The sequence below is a fragment of the Anoplopoma fimbria genome, chromosome 1 (assembly GCF_027596085.1).
Source record: "Anoplopoma fimbria isolate UVic2021 breed Golden Eagle Sablefish chromosome 1, Afim_UVic_2022, whole genome shotgun sequence".
Lineage (NCBI taxonomy): Eukaryota > Metazoa > Chordata > Actinopteri > Perciformes > Anoplopomatidae > Anoplopoma > Anoplopoma fimbria.
This window is the reverse complement of record NC_072449.1, coordinates 16566593-16582318: the sequence shown is the minus strand read 5'-3', so window position 1 is coordinate 16582318 and position 15726 is coordinate 16566593. Positions and strand designations below refer to the sequence as shown.

The window sequence follows — 15726 nt, the reverse complement described above, 5'->3', positions numbered from 1 at the left end:
TTCCTCTTTCCCCTGCCGCTCCACTCAGGAAACTCCGGCCTTGGGTGTTTATAGAGCGCGGTACCACGATCACACCCACTTCTAGTGACTGGAACGTCTAGAAAACACACACACAAACACATGCACCTACAAACGCATAGCCATTTAGACAAACTCTCAGTTGTGTGCATAATCAAATATGTAGGACAGGTGTATAAAACACACATGATCAGGAGGGCAAAACCATCACAAACATCAACAGAAAGTCACACAAAAAGAGCACAAAAAGCCTCCAGAATAAAAAAGCAACAACTTTTCAATATTTTTTTTATTAATTAACATTTGTACACAATAAATACAAACTTTGTTTTTTTTGTACAGCCAATAATAATATGCAGAAAGACTTTTGCACCTGTTCTCATTATTGTCACCATGGCAACAGTCTGTGAAGGGAGAAGAAGGCCAGTTGTTCCACCACATCGTTAATAGCAGCAGCTTTGTTGCTGTTTCAAATCGAAGGATGAAAAATAAAATAACTTTATAATACATAAAACCCCCAAAACAGGCTCACACCAAATAATTCAACACTGTAGAGAACCAGAGGGACTGTTAAAAAGGGGAGATAATCATGATCAAAGTGGCAACTGGCAACAAAAGGTCATTCATTTCCTATTTGATAGAAAGACTGAGCATTTATGGTGCTATGGGACGCTATAAACTTCAGAACAAGTTTGAAAACCATTTTTATATGAGCGCTCAGAGAGCTGAAGGAGAGGCTGCTGCTCAAGTCGCCTTGACAACACTGTCACAAATTGATACCAGCTCCTTTAACAGCAGTGGAGCAGAGGTTTGGATCTGACACTGTAACTAATCTGAGCATGTTTAACCTTGTCAGGTGTGGATGCTACACAACATGTTGATTCTCAAAGCTCATGAAAAAAAAATTGGAACATCTTTATTTCTTGCATCACTTTTTCTCAATCTGACATAATTCACTTCTACAAAGCAAAGAGGAAAACAATCCATTTAACCCAGATCAGATTGTTTCTCTTCTTACAAGCCTTAAGCTGTGCCCCAACTCCATACTACAAATGAATACGAAACAGTATGTGCTCTAGACCAGTCTCTATCCTTCATACTGTTTTTGCACTTTAAATAGAAGAAATGAAGATAAAATACAGTTGCTTACCAACAGTAAATGTGCTATGATACTGCAACTCTGGAGCAAGATTAAACAAAGATAAAGAAACACAGATTGAATACTTTTGTTTTCCTTAATAATTCTGTTTTCAAGGGTGCAATTAGATTTAATTGTTTCCAGCTGTGAAGAGTGCCTTCTTTTGTTATGTGTTGCATTTTGGAACATTATTGTTCATCAACAACACAATTGAAGAAAGCTATCATCATTAAGCTAATCTGAAATCCATATTGATTATTTCGAAATGTTTTTAGTCAAATCAAACCGTGGTTAAAATAAATTACGGGGGAGAAACTGGGACACATCTTTCCATCTTCAGAGTCAAACACAGATCTGATCCTCTGCTTTAAACAGTCACACATGCAAACAGCTGGACTCATCTCAAGACCATAAAACCACATTCTCTCTAAGTTTTCATTCAAAACATCTCTTAACATGATCATGTTTTTTTAAATTAATTTAAATAAGTTTAGGAAAACACCTTTTGCACATTTCATTGACCAAAATGATCTCTCCATCTCTTTGGAAGAGTGGAGAATAAAAAAAAAAAACTAAATCATCAGTCACACTGAAATAAAGAAGATTCACTACAGAATCAGAATGAAAAGAATAACTCTGATTTCTGTATTAAACTGCAGTGATTCATCAGTCGTTTCTATCCACTCTGATGCTATGTTAAAGTACTGCTACTTTTCAGGGAAGGTACAAATAAAAAAAAGTGCTACGCTGCCCTTGAGGCAAGGAGTTTAAAGGCTTGAAGGGTATTTAGGGAGGGGGGTGATTAATTTACTTTGAGTAAAAAAACACAAAAGAATTGTACTTAGCTCCATTTGAATGTCATTTGCTAGTTCTGTCCATTTAGCATGATGTATGTTTTATACATCTTGTGTTTTCAGTTACTATCACCATGAATCAAAGGTAAACATAAGGATAAAATCAAATTAGAAACATTAAAGGTTAATCTGTTTTTTAAGATTGTATCAAAACAAAAAACAGATTCACTCCGTGATGTGATAGAGTTGCTTGGCTAGACAACAGAGAAAGCTAATACCTGCGAATGTAATGCGTGTCAACTAAACAACGATATAAATAAAAGGTGAACTGATCAAATGAACAAAATCAGTGTGAGAGGAGATATGGTCTGTAGGGTTAAAAGCTATACAGTTCATTCTGTGATTAATAAAAATTGATGAGCGTCTATTTCATCTCAAATAAAATCTTTGTTGTCACCACATAGTGAATACCAACCATTTCAGTGCCTTTGAAAGCACCATCTGCCTCCTCCGTGACCGATCAGTGAGACAAGCACACAGCGGTTCACAGGAGAGAAGATATAGTAATGTGTGCATAATATAATGTAACTGGATGTGTATATATGATAGCCATCGTTTCACACTGACTGCCAATGGACAAAACAGACATTAGAGAAAAGAGGGAGAGTGTGAAAGGAACAGCGGGAAGAGAGGTGTAGAAAAGAGCAGAAAGGAGGATCCAGCCTCCGTTTTCTCTCTTGTTCTTTCATCCTCTCCTTCCCTTCTCTTCTTTCATCTCTCCTTCATACTGTATTTACAATGCCCTTTCAGTATAAGATGAGGATAAAACTTCCACTACATATCAGACATGGTATTCCAAACAGCTGAGTTAGTCTATATGAAACTCTGTGCATAACATTCCTATGACAACAGTAATGTACTGTACTAATACACATTGAATACGTTTGACGATAAGGAGTTTATATATGGCGAGGGAAGGGCTGGTGAGGGGGGGGACACTGCGTCCACACACCACCCAGTTTCTCTGTCCATTTACTTTGACCTCAACTGCAATCCAAATCATGACACGTTTGGCAAGTTTTATACTTATTGACTCTCAACAAGCTTACTTTTTATGGAGCCCCGACACTCAAACTATAGTAAAAGATGTCAAATAAGTCCAAAATATACTTGATGTATTTTAATCTTATTTTTTCACAAACTAATTTAGTTGTCTAAATATTTTTTTGCCCTATATTTTGGTCTTGGCAAATGTTTACTTATTTATCTATTCCCTAATTTCCTTCCCACATAACACTATGTGGCTAACGTTACATTAGCTAGCTTACCTAAAAACGGGAGGGTAAACGGAGCACAGGCCTTTTTTGCTAGCTACCAAGCTGAAGCTGGCTTTTGGCATGAAACTACACCGGCTACTGCTCCTAATCTTGATCAGCAGTACACTGTACTTCAAATGCTGCTGCTGTACCATTAATGTATAAGTTTACATACTGTAAAGACATGCTTCTTTCTTCACAACATTTTCACCTTTTAGTGTATTTCTCTTGTTTTATTGACGACCACAGTGAAAAAAAAAATCCTGGTCTTTACTTTGACAGCATTTTGTAGATGTGTGTGATTTTTATGTCTGTTATCAAAACGTCAAAGATTAAAGTTCCAAGCTCTAGCTAGCTAGCTTTGTTGGTGTCTGCAGGCTAATATGCATAGTTTATAGTTGCATAAGAGTTTATAGAGTGATATTACAGGAGTATGAAGTATAGTCACAGGGATGTTTAACATAACATGCCCCCGCTGGTGTAGTTTGAGACAATTAGCTTCAGCTAGGTAGCTAGCTGAAAAGGCTCATGCTCAGCATGTTTAGTTCCTACTGTTGTCAGTTAGGCTAGCTAGCCACACAGCCCTCTTCTTTGCTCAAAATATAAGCAATTTTTCCTCATTCTTAAATGGTATATGTATAAGGAAAAACAAACGTTGCATGGAAAAAAATAAATTAATAATTAAATACACTTCTTTCTACAAGCCATTTACATTTTTAGCTAACAATTTGATTATGCATTACATTTTTGACCTGTCCTCTATACATGTAGTATAACTCTTTACTAAATTTTGTCAGTTTCAGGGCTCCATAACTTTTTTACATGTTTCATTATCATTTGGTAAAAGTGGAATTTCTCAAATGTAGCAAATGATCTTCCTGTACAGACGGATAAATTGCTTTACCATATCTTGAAGTAAGTGTTAACAAGATAAAGTAAAACTTGCCAAACCCATCATTAACTTCACCTCATGCTCTCCCCCTCTAAACATTCTTCCTCCTCTTCCTCCTCTTCCTCCTCTTCAGTGTGCTCTGGTTTGCTGCCCGATGAGGTTAAGTTTTAAGGCAAGAATGGAAGGACGGGTTGAGGGCAGAGGGTGCTGGGGAGGCTGCTGCTGCACTTCATTAGGAAGCTAATACGGAGATTATTCAATTGAAAACACTGCCTCATCCCCCCTCTTTGCTCTCCCCTCAACTTGAGGAGGAGAGAAGATGTGGAGAGACGATGGTTCAGTTCAGTTTATTTCACATCACTTTGTTTAAGCTGACGTCAGTTCAGAGCAGTTCAGTTCTCCAGTCTGTAGGATGCATCAGTCTGTCATCTGTTTTCATTTTTTCTGTCTCTGTAACTGCGTGCCAGCTTGTCTATCTGTCACACCAGTGTGATCTCCACCTCCTCTGTTTTGTCGCTCTTCTCCTGCGATCGGCGGGGGTGCTGTTTGGGTGGAGGAGGAGCAGCTCGCACCTGCAGCAGTGGAAGAAAACATAATAATGTAGGTTTAAGAAGAAAGGCAAAATGATGGGACGGAGATGGCCTACTTTTCTTAATATGACAAACAGTTCACTGTTCATTTCCTGCTGTGGAATACAAAGAGAAATTTGTTTTCTACCTTCAGAGCCTTTTTAAAAATAAACACTGGTAATATAGGGCTGCAACTAATCTGTCTAGTCTTTAAAATGTAAGAAAATGGAGATAAATACCAATTATAATTTCGTTAAAAAAAAAAAGGTGGCGTCTTCAAATTGCTGTCTGTCTTACCATCAGTCCAAAAGCAAAATATATTCAGTCTACTACCACATGAGACAGTGAAAAATATTGATGAAAAAAAACAAACCCATAAAGACACAAAACACACTTCTTGAATAAGTTTTATACTAACAGGTCGTAGTTTGCCCGGGCCTCCTTCTGGGGTGAATCGCAGTGGTTGAGTAAATCCTGGAGACACTGGACTCTTGGCAGAGCTTTGATCTACAGAGAGAGAGAGAGAGAGTGAGAGTGAGAGTGAGAGAGAGAGAGATTTCTAATACAGGAAACCTCGCAGTATAAAGCCACAAAGACCTCTTTTCAATTAATTAAACTACACACAAAGTTATTCTGTGTGTGTGTGTGTCTTACTGTGGGTTGGTAGCGGTCCCTTATGTGACGAGGCGGGCGGTGGAGGCTTGTGCTCCCCGTTAAGTGCGGCGGAGGGTGAGCGTGGGAGAGGAGGCGGGGTGGGGGTCTCGGGGCTGGTGAAAGGGCTGATGGGAGGTTGTTCATACAGCGGGAGATGTGGCAGAGAACACGGCAACTTCAGCGACGGAGAAATCTAGAGAAAATGACAGAAATGGAGAAAATGTGCTGCTCAACTGTGGTCCTGCATATACGTCCCATGCTCTATCTCACAGTTAATGGTCCAGTCAGTACAATCATTCTCATATCCCTTGTGCTAACCGAAGTCAAATTCATTAGGATACAGCTCAACAGTTTAGAATATATATGAAATAAATGCATCTTCCTTGTGTTTTTGAAAAGATTCTAATGGCAAATTAATTGGCCGAAACTGATTAGACTGTAATTAGACAAATGATGAAGAAGTTGTTTGTTTATAAGTGAAAAGTAAATTAGTTACAGGCCAAAATGTCAATTGGACCTTGGCCTGATGGTGGTGCCATGTAACAAGATGGTTAATCATCTTATAATGTCTAACGTGTTAGCAAACAGCAGAGACAAAGCTACATTAGCATGAATTTGGAGTCGTGTTTCTGTCCACCTGAGGAATGCAAAACCAATATTCCCTCTCTTTTGTTCTATTGTTGGTCTCCACCAACTCCTAAGCGAGATATATGGCTCTTAAGCTGTTGAATGCTCCACTATGTGCAGTAAGCTAGTCTCTAACTTTGTCCGTCTGCTGTTTGGCGCTGAGCAGGTTGTGTACTGTGGAAGTTTAGAGCTTTTTCATTGAAACAGCTTCTGGTTGCACTCGAAAATAACGCTCCAAAAGTGGTGAGAGTAAACCAAAACAGATAAGTTGCAGCTGTTAAAGCAAAACAACAAATTATAACGCTTAACAGAGCTGAGGGGAACTGCAGTCGGATGATAATACTCTGTGGGTTTTATCACTAGAAGCACCACCTTTCACATTATTGTCATACATTGTTACTACAATAATACTGATTGGGACAGCTTTGATGGAACTCTGGGGAATACTGTTAGGAAGGCCTTACAGAATTAAGGTTTACTAAGTTTGTGACCTGCCACCACATACAACATACAATCTTCCCAACAAACCACTTAAAAGACGTTAATAGTTTTTGTGGTGTGTGTTATGTCTACAGGCTTTTAGGAAGGGAGAGGCTGCTTCCTTCCTGTTGCTGAACCTCTAATAGGCAGCACTCACAGATAAGAGCTTTTTCTGTGATTGTAGAGCAGGGTTTTTAATCAGAGGACTGCAGGAACACAGCAGTTCTGATCCAGTGTTTGTGAACTCTGCCCTGCTGATAGATCTACTGGCCAACTGCCAGAAAGAGAGTAGAGAGGGGGAGAAAAGAGTCCCACTAGACTACACAATAAGCTTGGTATTTCTGCCCTGAGGAAAGTCCGATAACACCAAATTTCCCAGCTCCTCAAGAGTGACACGCTAAATATCTGTGTACTTCAGTGGGAGTATGTCTCTGTCTGCTAACATGAATATACCTGTATGTCACCAGGCCCTCCTCCACTGGTCTCCCCATTCTCGGTGAGATCTTCTACCAGCACGGAGGGGAAGACGCCCACCCGTCCGTTGAGCTCCCCCTCCCAGAAACCGTCATCCGTTTGAGTGTCGCGGTTTAACAGGCGGATCACCGCTCCCTCGGAAAAGGAGAGTTCCTCTTCTGCCTGGCCCTCGTAATCATAAAGTGCACGGACATAAATCACTGCGAAGAGAAAGGGAGACAAAGAGAGAAAGAGAGAAATTAGATACACAGAAGGAATAATTGTTCTTGGGTAAATGTAGTTCCATGTCTGCCTTGCCTTCATTATCATAAAGAGAATGGGACACCCTGCTGGAGAGAGGGAGATACGGAGAAGACAGAAATAAATAATAATAAAGTGATAGAGTTTCCCGGTGTGCCTTGTCCAAGTATTCATGTAGAGCAGCCACATAGCAACAGAGAGAAGGTTGGAGGAAGAGAGAGTAGAACAAGGCTGCAAACAAGGAAAGTTAGGAAGGAAGAAAAAAATATATAAATAAAATGAAAATACGATTTTAAGGATTTCACATTTGTAACAGATCAGCTATCAGTCTGTATGTGGATGCAACCAATGGTGTCACATGTTTGTGATGAAGCTCAGCTCTTACACATTTTATTAAACTGGTCTGCAGATTTCAATCACTGGTGTTTTATTCTATTTTGGACCAATTGTATACAACTGCGTCATTCTGTTTCTGTTCCAGTGATTGGCAGCAACAAGAAATGTCCTTCTGTACTGGTAGACGTGGAAAAGTATTGGCCCAAAACATGGCTGAAAAGGAAATTGGGAGTGGCAAAGCTTGTGGAACAGGCTGTATTACTGTTTTAAATGATTACTGTCTTCATAGAACTGTGGCTTTGGCCTTCTGTTGATTACTGCAACCACCAACATATGTTCACCTAATTTTAAACAGGAAGATAGACATCCCACACTTGCTTATTCTAATAACACTCTGCTTTGCAAAATACAGCTGGATTCTGAGCAACTCCAGTGGAGCAGAAAAGTAAAAAATGCCTCAATCAGTGGCGGATAATAACCTCATTAATGGGAGAAAGAAAACTAATTTACACAAGTACAACTGGAACTAGCTTGTTTAACTCCTGCCATGCAGTTTAATTATTTCAAAGAATAATTTACCATCACAAGGTTTACGGCGCACTTACTGTTTGTGTCTCCATTGATGCAGCCGGAGTGCAGCTCCGGCTCTGTGGAATTGGACGAGGTGTGCGATCGAGCATCGAGTGTAGCCAGAGACTGGAGCATGCTCAGCAGACTGTTGGAGGTCGGGAACTGCAGGTATTTCTCCGGGACATACCCAACATTACCTGTCTTATTGCGAGCCTGGAAAAAACACACACACAAACAATGAAACAATGACCGAAGGCAACATGAAAACATGCATGGCAGGAGAAATTTGAGCACCTAAAATGCCATACAAGGCTAAGAAACCAAACAGAGCAAACGCATAGAACTCAACACACAGATCTCATGAGGTAATGCTTTTGGTGTTGTAACTGTAAACATATTGCACATCTGTGTGACCACCACATTTGTGTGTGTTTTTTGTGCACCTTGACCCAGTCCTCCATGTCTCCATCTTCAATGACCTCCAGCATCTCCTGTTCATCAATAGTTAACTCATCCGGCTGAGAAGCCTGCGGGAGAGACATACCAACAGCGTTAAAGACAGAAACACAAGACATTTACAGTACAGTAAAACTACTCCATATGGGACAGACACTGTCATTAAATATTTAATGTTAAAATACAAAACAAGTCCTGTAAATGCAACAGTGACATTCAACTTTGCTTGTCTCAGTGCATGAATGCATGTGATTGTGTTCGCTACTGTGCGTTGTGGTTGAGCAGGTAGCTGCAGACATTTGATACGTGTATAAGTATGACCATGTAACCGCAGAGGGTTACTCTGTGTGTGTTGGTTAATACCTTGTACGAGTACAGGACTTTGCAGGTTAGCGGGTAGTTTCGGAGGGTTCCTGAAGGACTGGAGCTGCTGTCGTCAAAAACCTCCATGTTTTCTTCACACTCCTCTCCCTCCTCACGCTCCAAATCCACTGTGCCCTTTAACACACAAACACAGCCGGATAAAGTCAAAGACCTCTGATAACTACTAAGGACGGAAGAAAAACACCATTCACCTTCAAAAGCTCCAGAGTAAATAAAGAGCCTTGTAATCCAGAAAAAAGCATTATAAACAACTAATTTACACACAACCTTCTCATGTCCCGATGTCACACCCGGCTGGGTGACTTGTTATGTTGTCTGCCTATCTATCTCTGTGTTGGCTGGTATCTACAGCTCCACCACTACTGATCAGCAGTTGCAAGGTCAGTCCATTTAACAAAGGTTTCACTTGTTACCTTTTCTTCCTCTTTATCTTTACCTTTTCCACCTCTTCCTGTGTGTTTGCTAGAGATGACACCCGAACTAGCACAGAGACAGTGCATTGCTTACCTTTGCTTCCTGTCTGGGTTTCTCTGTCCTGCTCGGTGATGAGTGCTACAGCTCTGACAGGTGTGGAGGCACTTATGTTTCATTTGACCCAGCCCCTCCCTCTTTTGTTGCATGAGAATATCACTGGCTTATATGAAGATCATGTGATCTAGCTGGTAGAAAGATCCATCACACACAGCAAACTGACCTGGCCATAACAAGAATGTGTGTGTGTGTGTTTGTGTGAGGTTGGGTGTGTGTGTGTTTATCCATTCCAAAGTCATACTGTTTAGTCATCAGATTTCTGTTGACATAGTAAACGCTACACTGATGCAGAACAAAACAGACGTGTCTCCTGGACATAACAATCCATTCCCCTGGGAAACAATGACCTACAGGTGTGGTCCTACGGTGTTCCCTTCTAAAAAATGTTCACACCATTATCAAATCTTTTTTCCTGCTGTGTTACATCATTCGTATCGCCTTTACCGCATCGATTTCAAAGTGCACTGCACAGCCTCTGGGCCAATTCCATTGCATCCCTGAAGTCAGGTGACCAGCATGTGTTTCAGTAATAACCCAATAAAATATCACCAAAAATACATCTCAGTGCGTGTACCAATACAGCTGAGATGCAGATCAATGGAGGGTTTAATGGTTCCTGGAGGAAATAACTGTGGGAGTGAAATTGTAATGAAGGCATTGGCTGCCTGAGAGACTTGAGGGTTCATGGCTTACAGTATTTCATAGTCATGTTTCATAGCCTCCTCCCCGCTCTCATTGTTTTTCTTCTTCTTCTTCTCCTCTGCAGATTATTATTCACAATCCATCCATCTTTTCTTCTCTCTGTGACCGTCAGTCACTTCTCGACCTCTCCTGTTATTTTAATGACACCAACGCCAAATGAAGGAGTTCTCAGCAAGTCTAGCCTCCAACTGATTTATCTTACAAACAGGGCAAGGGAAAGTTAAAGGAAAACATTTAAAACAAGGACACATATATTAGATCCCCCAAATTCACACTACACCACATAACTTCTTACAGATATTAGTATTAAGAACTGTCTAAACACAGTTCTTTGTTTTGGTCACCATTTTCTCCGTGCAAACGTGCCAATTCTTATATTTTCTACAGTATTCTGTGGCCTCACAGCTTGCTCTTCTATATTCTCTGCAGTTTTTCACAATACCCCATCTCTCTCACCTCTGCATCCAATTTTACTTCAACATTATCACTCTGACACTACTTCCTCCTCACCTCCCCCCCTCTCCCTCTCCTCCTCATAACACCACCTCTTCTTTTTCGCAGCCAACTCTCCCTCCTTCACTAATTGTCTTACAGACACTCCCTCTTTCACTGCACAACTCACGATGTCATCCCTTTCCTAGATTGCCCTCATTCCCCAGACTTTCTCTCACTTTCTCACACTCAGTAGCTCTCTCTCTCTCTTTCTCTCTGGTTTTAGCTGCAAGCTGCAATATCATGTGAGCAGAATGTCAAATGCTTCCAATGGAGCAGACAGACTATGTTTAGGCCTGTAGACAGACAGACACACACACAGACACAGACACACACACACACACACACACACACACACACACACACACACACACACACACACACACACACACACCTAGTCATGGACGTACTCTCCTCCCCTCATATGTACCCAATGAAGGGACAGAAACACACACACAAATGCACAAACATAAATGCAGATAAATATCCAAACCTCACAAATCCAGTCACACACACACTCACACACACACTCACACACACACACACACACACACGGGCAAAGTATATGGCTACATTATTGATAGTGGAATGGTCTACGCAAATTGTGTTTCTTTAGAAACAGATACATACATATTCATCGTGTGGAATTTGGAGAAAATGTGCTTATTCACTTTCTTGTGGAGAGTTTAATAAAAAGATCAACACCATTCTTGTGTCTGTAAGGTGATTATAAAGCTACCACCAGCAACTGGTTAGCTTAGCATAGCATAAAGACTGGAAACCGCTAGCCTGGCTCTGTCCAAAGGTAACAAAATCCTCCTATCATCACCTCTAAAGCTCCCTTAATAAAATGGTACATCTGGTTTGTTAAACGCATAGAAAACATTAGTGAGCATAAGATGCTGGTAGCTGATTTTCTTAAAGCTAAGAAAAGCTACTAGCTCCCAGCTTTAGCTACATATCACAGACATGACAAGAGTGGTATCAATCTTTTTTTATCATACTCTCTCCAAGAAAGCAAAATATCACACTATGTGTGTATAGTGGAATGCTGTATAAGGTAGTAGTCCACCTCCTTCCCTCTGACATGCATAGAGCATCTACACATGCTCATAAACATGATGAAGCGATGGAAAAAGGTCCCTTCAGGCTTCAGATATATCTCACCATTAAAGCTAGGGGTCATGAAATAAAAACTGCCAGTTGTGTGAAGACTACATCAGTATTCTGATGGGGAAGTGGGGCGTTTTAAGAGGCTGTAACTGGCTTGACAGATGATTAGGCAGCAGGGCTTGGGTCAATTATCTTGCAATTTACATCATTCAAGAAGTGATTCGTCGGGGGAACTATTCTAGCTGGATGGTTTTCACTTATTATGAAATCATAAAAACGAACGAAAAGTCTATGATTATGGGTGAGTGCCTTGGGGTATGAAAATTCAAATTTTGAATGTTCTGAATTGAGTGCAGCGTTTATTTAGCGCAATAAAAAATGCTGGGAACTATGAGAATAAAAGATATATGACCAATAGAAATAGTAGATACATGACCAACACACCGGGACACAGTTAAGTGGTCTGTGTTGTTCAAAGGGGTCACCATCCATTATGCGACACAAATCAGCTACGACTTATGTTGTGTTGTGAATAGATTCTGTTCTACCTCTGCTTTATAGGTGTGAGATTTGCACTTTCCAGCCAAGTCAGAAAACACTGCAACTTAGGAAATTGATGATAAAAATCATGTATGCATGTACTGTATATGTATTTATAGGCATACTGGGAGTTACATTAGTGGTTATGTTTCGTCTACAGTTTTGCTGTTAATCAATTTCTCCAGTGTTTTCAAATTTCATTACTGAACTTAATTTTTTTTTTTGTGAAAACAAGTTCTTCTGGCTTGGCGAGAAAGTGTCAACAGACACACGGTGAGGGGAGGTGTCTCACCGACAGTGAGGGGTCGTGGGAAGTGTAGTTGGCCCAACGTTCATTCTCCAGCTCTTCCATCACCTACAGCATGCACAGAGAGAGCGGTGGTTTTAAACACATATTCGGACACATATACACACACACACAGACACACTGTGCACTACATAAACTAGTATTAATGTGTGAAAGGATTTAAATGCACAAACAATCCAACATCCGTATGCATGAATGCACTCACAAACATCTACCACACACTGTATCACACTTACCAACATGAAGTCAGGCAAAGAGAAGGAGAGGCTTTCTTACACACACGCACATTTTCATTATAGCTACACATATTCTCCAACATCACAGACAAAACATACCTGGTTCATGGCGCTCTTCAGCCAGGTATCCACAGCAACCCCCACTTGCCGTAGAAGGTCCAACCGAGCCTCAGCTCTTAACTTTATTGTCTTTGAAGAGAGAAAGGGTTATGTTTGTTAGGAACATTGAATATATCGATGGCCTGCACAGTTTTTGTCTTTGCATTTGTCTTAAAAAGGACATCAGGTTTTTTTGTAAAAAACGTGGGTCCCATTTCATTTTAAACAGGGCCCTTTTGTGCAAACATGTCTGATTGCCGTTATTACCACTACAGCTAGCCTGCTGAGTAATGCTATCATGACTGATCGGAAAGATGGTGGACACAACCATGAAAATACGAGCTTGTAAAAAAAATAATAATAGAGGTGAAAGCCTAAAACGTTTCACTGTGGGTACCAGCTGGAAAGGCTGGGAAATATATCTTTTTTGTGATATTACACTAGATATGTTCTTAGAATTTTGGGTATCCTAATGTGGTATTTTGGCATAAGTATTGTTTTTTCCTGGGTTCAAAGGTTGCATTGCAGTAAAATGCTGATTTGTTTTCTGAACTTACCAGTCTGTTCTAGCTGTTTTATTATTTGCCTTTATTTGGTCATTATGTCAAAATTACTGATAATTATCAAATATTTCATTGTGTACCATTTCTCATCTTTAATTGGTTGTTGATTTATGATCATAGTCTCTAGTCATGATACACCTCGATGCACATAGAATTCATTTTTAAACTATTTAAGTTAACCTCTAAGTCATCTTTAAATCAAATGTTCACAGAAACATATTAATTTTCCTGTCAGCTGTATTACATCACATGCTGCACAGTTCAGTGACAGAGTGAGAATGTGAAATGAATTTTCTCTCCTAAACATTTTCATGTAGTCTCTTACATGGCAGATCATCAAAACTTGCTGTACTTTTTTTTAATGAGCTGAGAACACTGGACATGTGTGTGTTCGTTCCTAATGAGACAATATGATCAGGCTATAACCACCAGAAGGGAAACCCCTGAGATTTACATTCACTCTGTCTCGCCTCCTCAACTCTCTTTCATCTCGGATCTTTTCTCTTTTTTTTCCTTCTGTCTCGCCCCATTGTCATCAATTTCCTCTTTCATTTCGCTCGTCTTTCCTTTCTCACCGATGCTGACAGAGCAGATTGATAACTGATAGCTCCCACCCACAAAGACAGACAGAAACACACTGTCAAGACGGACTTCCCGGCTTTGATCAATAAAGACCTGAGACCCTTAAGTGCCCCCATTTTTTCTTTCCATTAGCAGCGCCCCAATAAATGCTAAAGGTTGCTGATGGAACATAAACATACCAGACTAAAGAGGAGAAAAGTTAAACAATGGCCAATACATGTTCAGCCATCTGTGCAGCAATAGCATAAGCAGCCAGTGAGAGTACAGATCTTTGGTGCATAGACTGTACAACCTCAGACAGACTGACAGTTGGGCTGGGCAGTCTGATCAATAAAACAGACAGAAAGGTAGAGAGAAACATAGAGCGATAGACAGGCAGAGAGATACTGCAGGGAGAATCCTCAGCTGTCTGGTCATAACTCATATTTTAATACTCTAAATAAAGGGAACACCTTTTGTTTTTATTTTGCAAATGAGTCAGGGAAGCCGACGTAAAACATTACGAATTCTGGTGCTGCAGAGATCAAAAGATGACAACAGCTGAACTTGCCCTTATGATCAGGTCCAAGTTCTATTTACCGAAGGTTTTATATGAAAATGCATATCAAATTTAGCCTGGATTATGTGTAGATAGTTCCAATCAAGTTTCCAATTCTTATTAGTTTTGTTTGCTTGTCCTGAAAAGTGTCTGGGAGCAAAATCTTGTCACTATCCAGACACATCTTCTGTCTGAAGTATTTTGACGCCACGTGTTAATGAGGCTTTCTGGTGGAGTCAGTTTGAGAACAGCCTTCAACAGCTCATTAGTATGGACAGACTCAACTGCCTTCAGTCTCTCATCCTCTAAGAACTCCATTGAAAGAGGAAAACAGCTGAGAAGAGGACAATAATCGCCTTCTGCTTTATTTCAAAGTATGCTGCAGGAGAGGAATGACAAAAACAAACATGCAAGATACTGTATATAAAAGCTATTAAGATCTCTGTTTGTGTTTACCACTGGATAGCAAGCTTCAATGCACAGGTTTGTACGTGAGAAGAGTACGTGTTCGGGAAAATTTGTAATGACTAAAGGTGATTCTCAATGGTTCCTCACTTCAAATGTCACACCCTTTGAGACTAAAGTCCTGTTTTATTTATATATTTTCCCTCAAGAATATACCGTATGAATCACTATATCCTAAAGTTTTTTTCATTATCTTGATTTCCTTTTATCTCTGAAGCATGTTCTTCTACTAATAAAGAAAGCTCCACTAGATTGGCCTGGGACACACTGTCATAGTATATCATTTATAAAATAATATATGTTCTGAAAATGTTCAACTTGACTTTTATCACAGCATCTATCACTTAATCATGCTGGTAAATGTTGTGACAGTAATATCTTTTGCTGTAAATTCAGACAAGTACATGCACTGCCTCTAGGTTTAGTGTCCAGAGTCTTTGATCAAGCACTCAGCCAGAGGCTATGAAATCAGATGTTTGTGGAGAGCATAGAATACATGACTCTACTCTTCTACTCTCTTTCAGTGTTTATTGGTAAAGGTACATTTTGATAAAGTCGTCTGTGGCCATATTACAAGAACTGAAGTTCCTTCTTACTCTTCTCCTCTAAT

The 15726-nt window shown here is 40.0% G+C and overlaps 1 protein-coding gene across 1 annotated transcript in view; it reads right to left on the bottom strand.

Annotated features, from left to right (window-relative positions):
• Positions 1-337: 337 nt before the first annotated feature.
• LOC129096882 (F-BAR and double SH3 domains protein 2-like) overlaps positions 338-15726 on the bottom strand; it is a 37052-nt gene continuing 21663 nt past the window's right edge. The window contains exons 11-19 of the mRNA XM_054605570.1: positions 12969-13058; positions 12619-12681; positions 8928-9062; positions 8552-8635; positions 8144-8321; positions 6942-7162; positions 5382-5574; positions 5146-5234; positions 338-4730 (exon numbers count right to left, since the gene is read on the bottom strand). Coding sequence (XP_054461545.1) covers positions 4638-4730; positions 5146-5234; positions 5382-5574; positions 6942-7162; positions 8144-8321; positions 8552-8635; positions 8928-9062; positions 12619-12681; positions 12969-13058 — 1146 coding nt within the window. The 3' untranslated portion in view covers positions 338-4637. The remainder of the gene's footprint in view (positions 4731-5145; positions 5235-5381; positions 5575-6941; positions 7163-8143; positions 8322-8551; positions 8636-8927; positions 9063-12618; positions 12682-12968; positions 13059-15726) is intronic.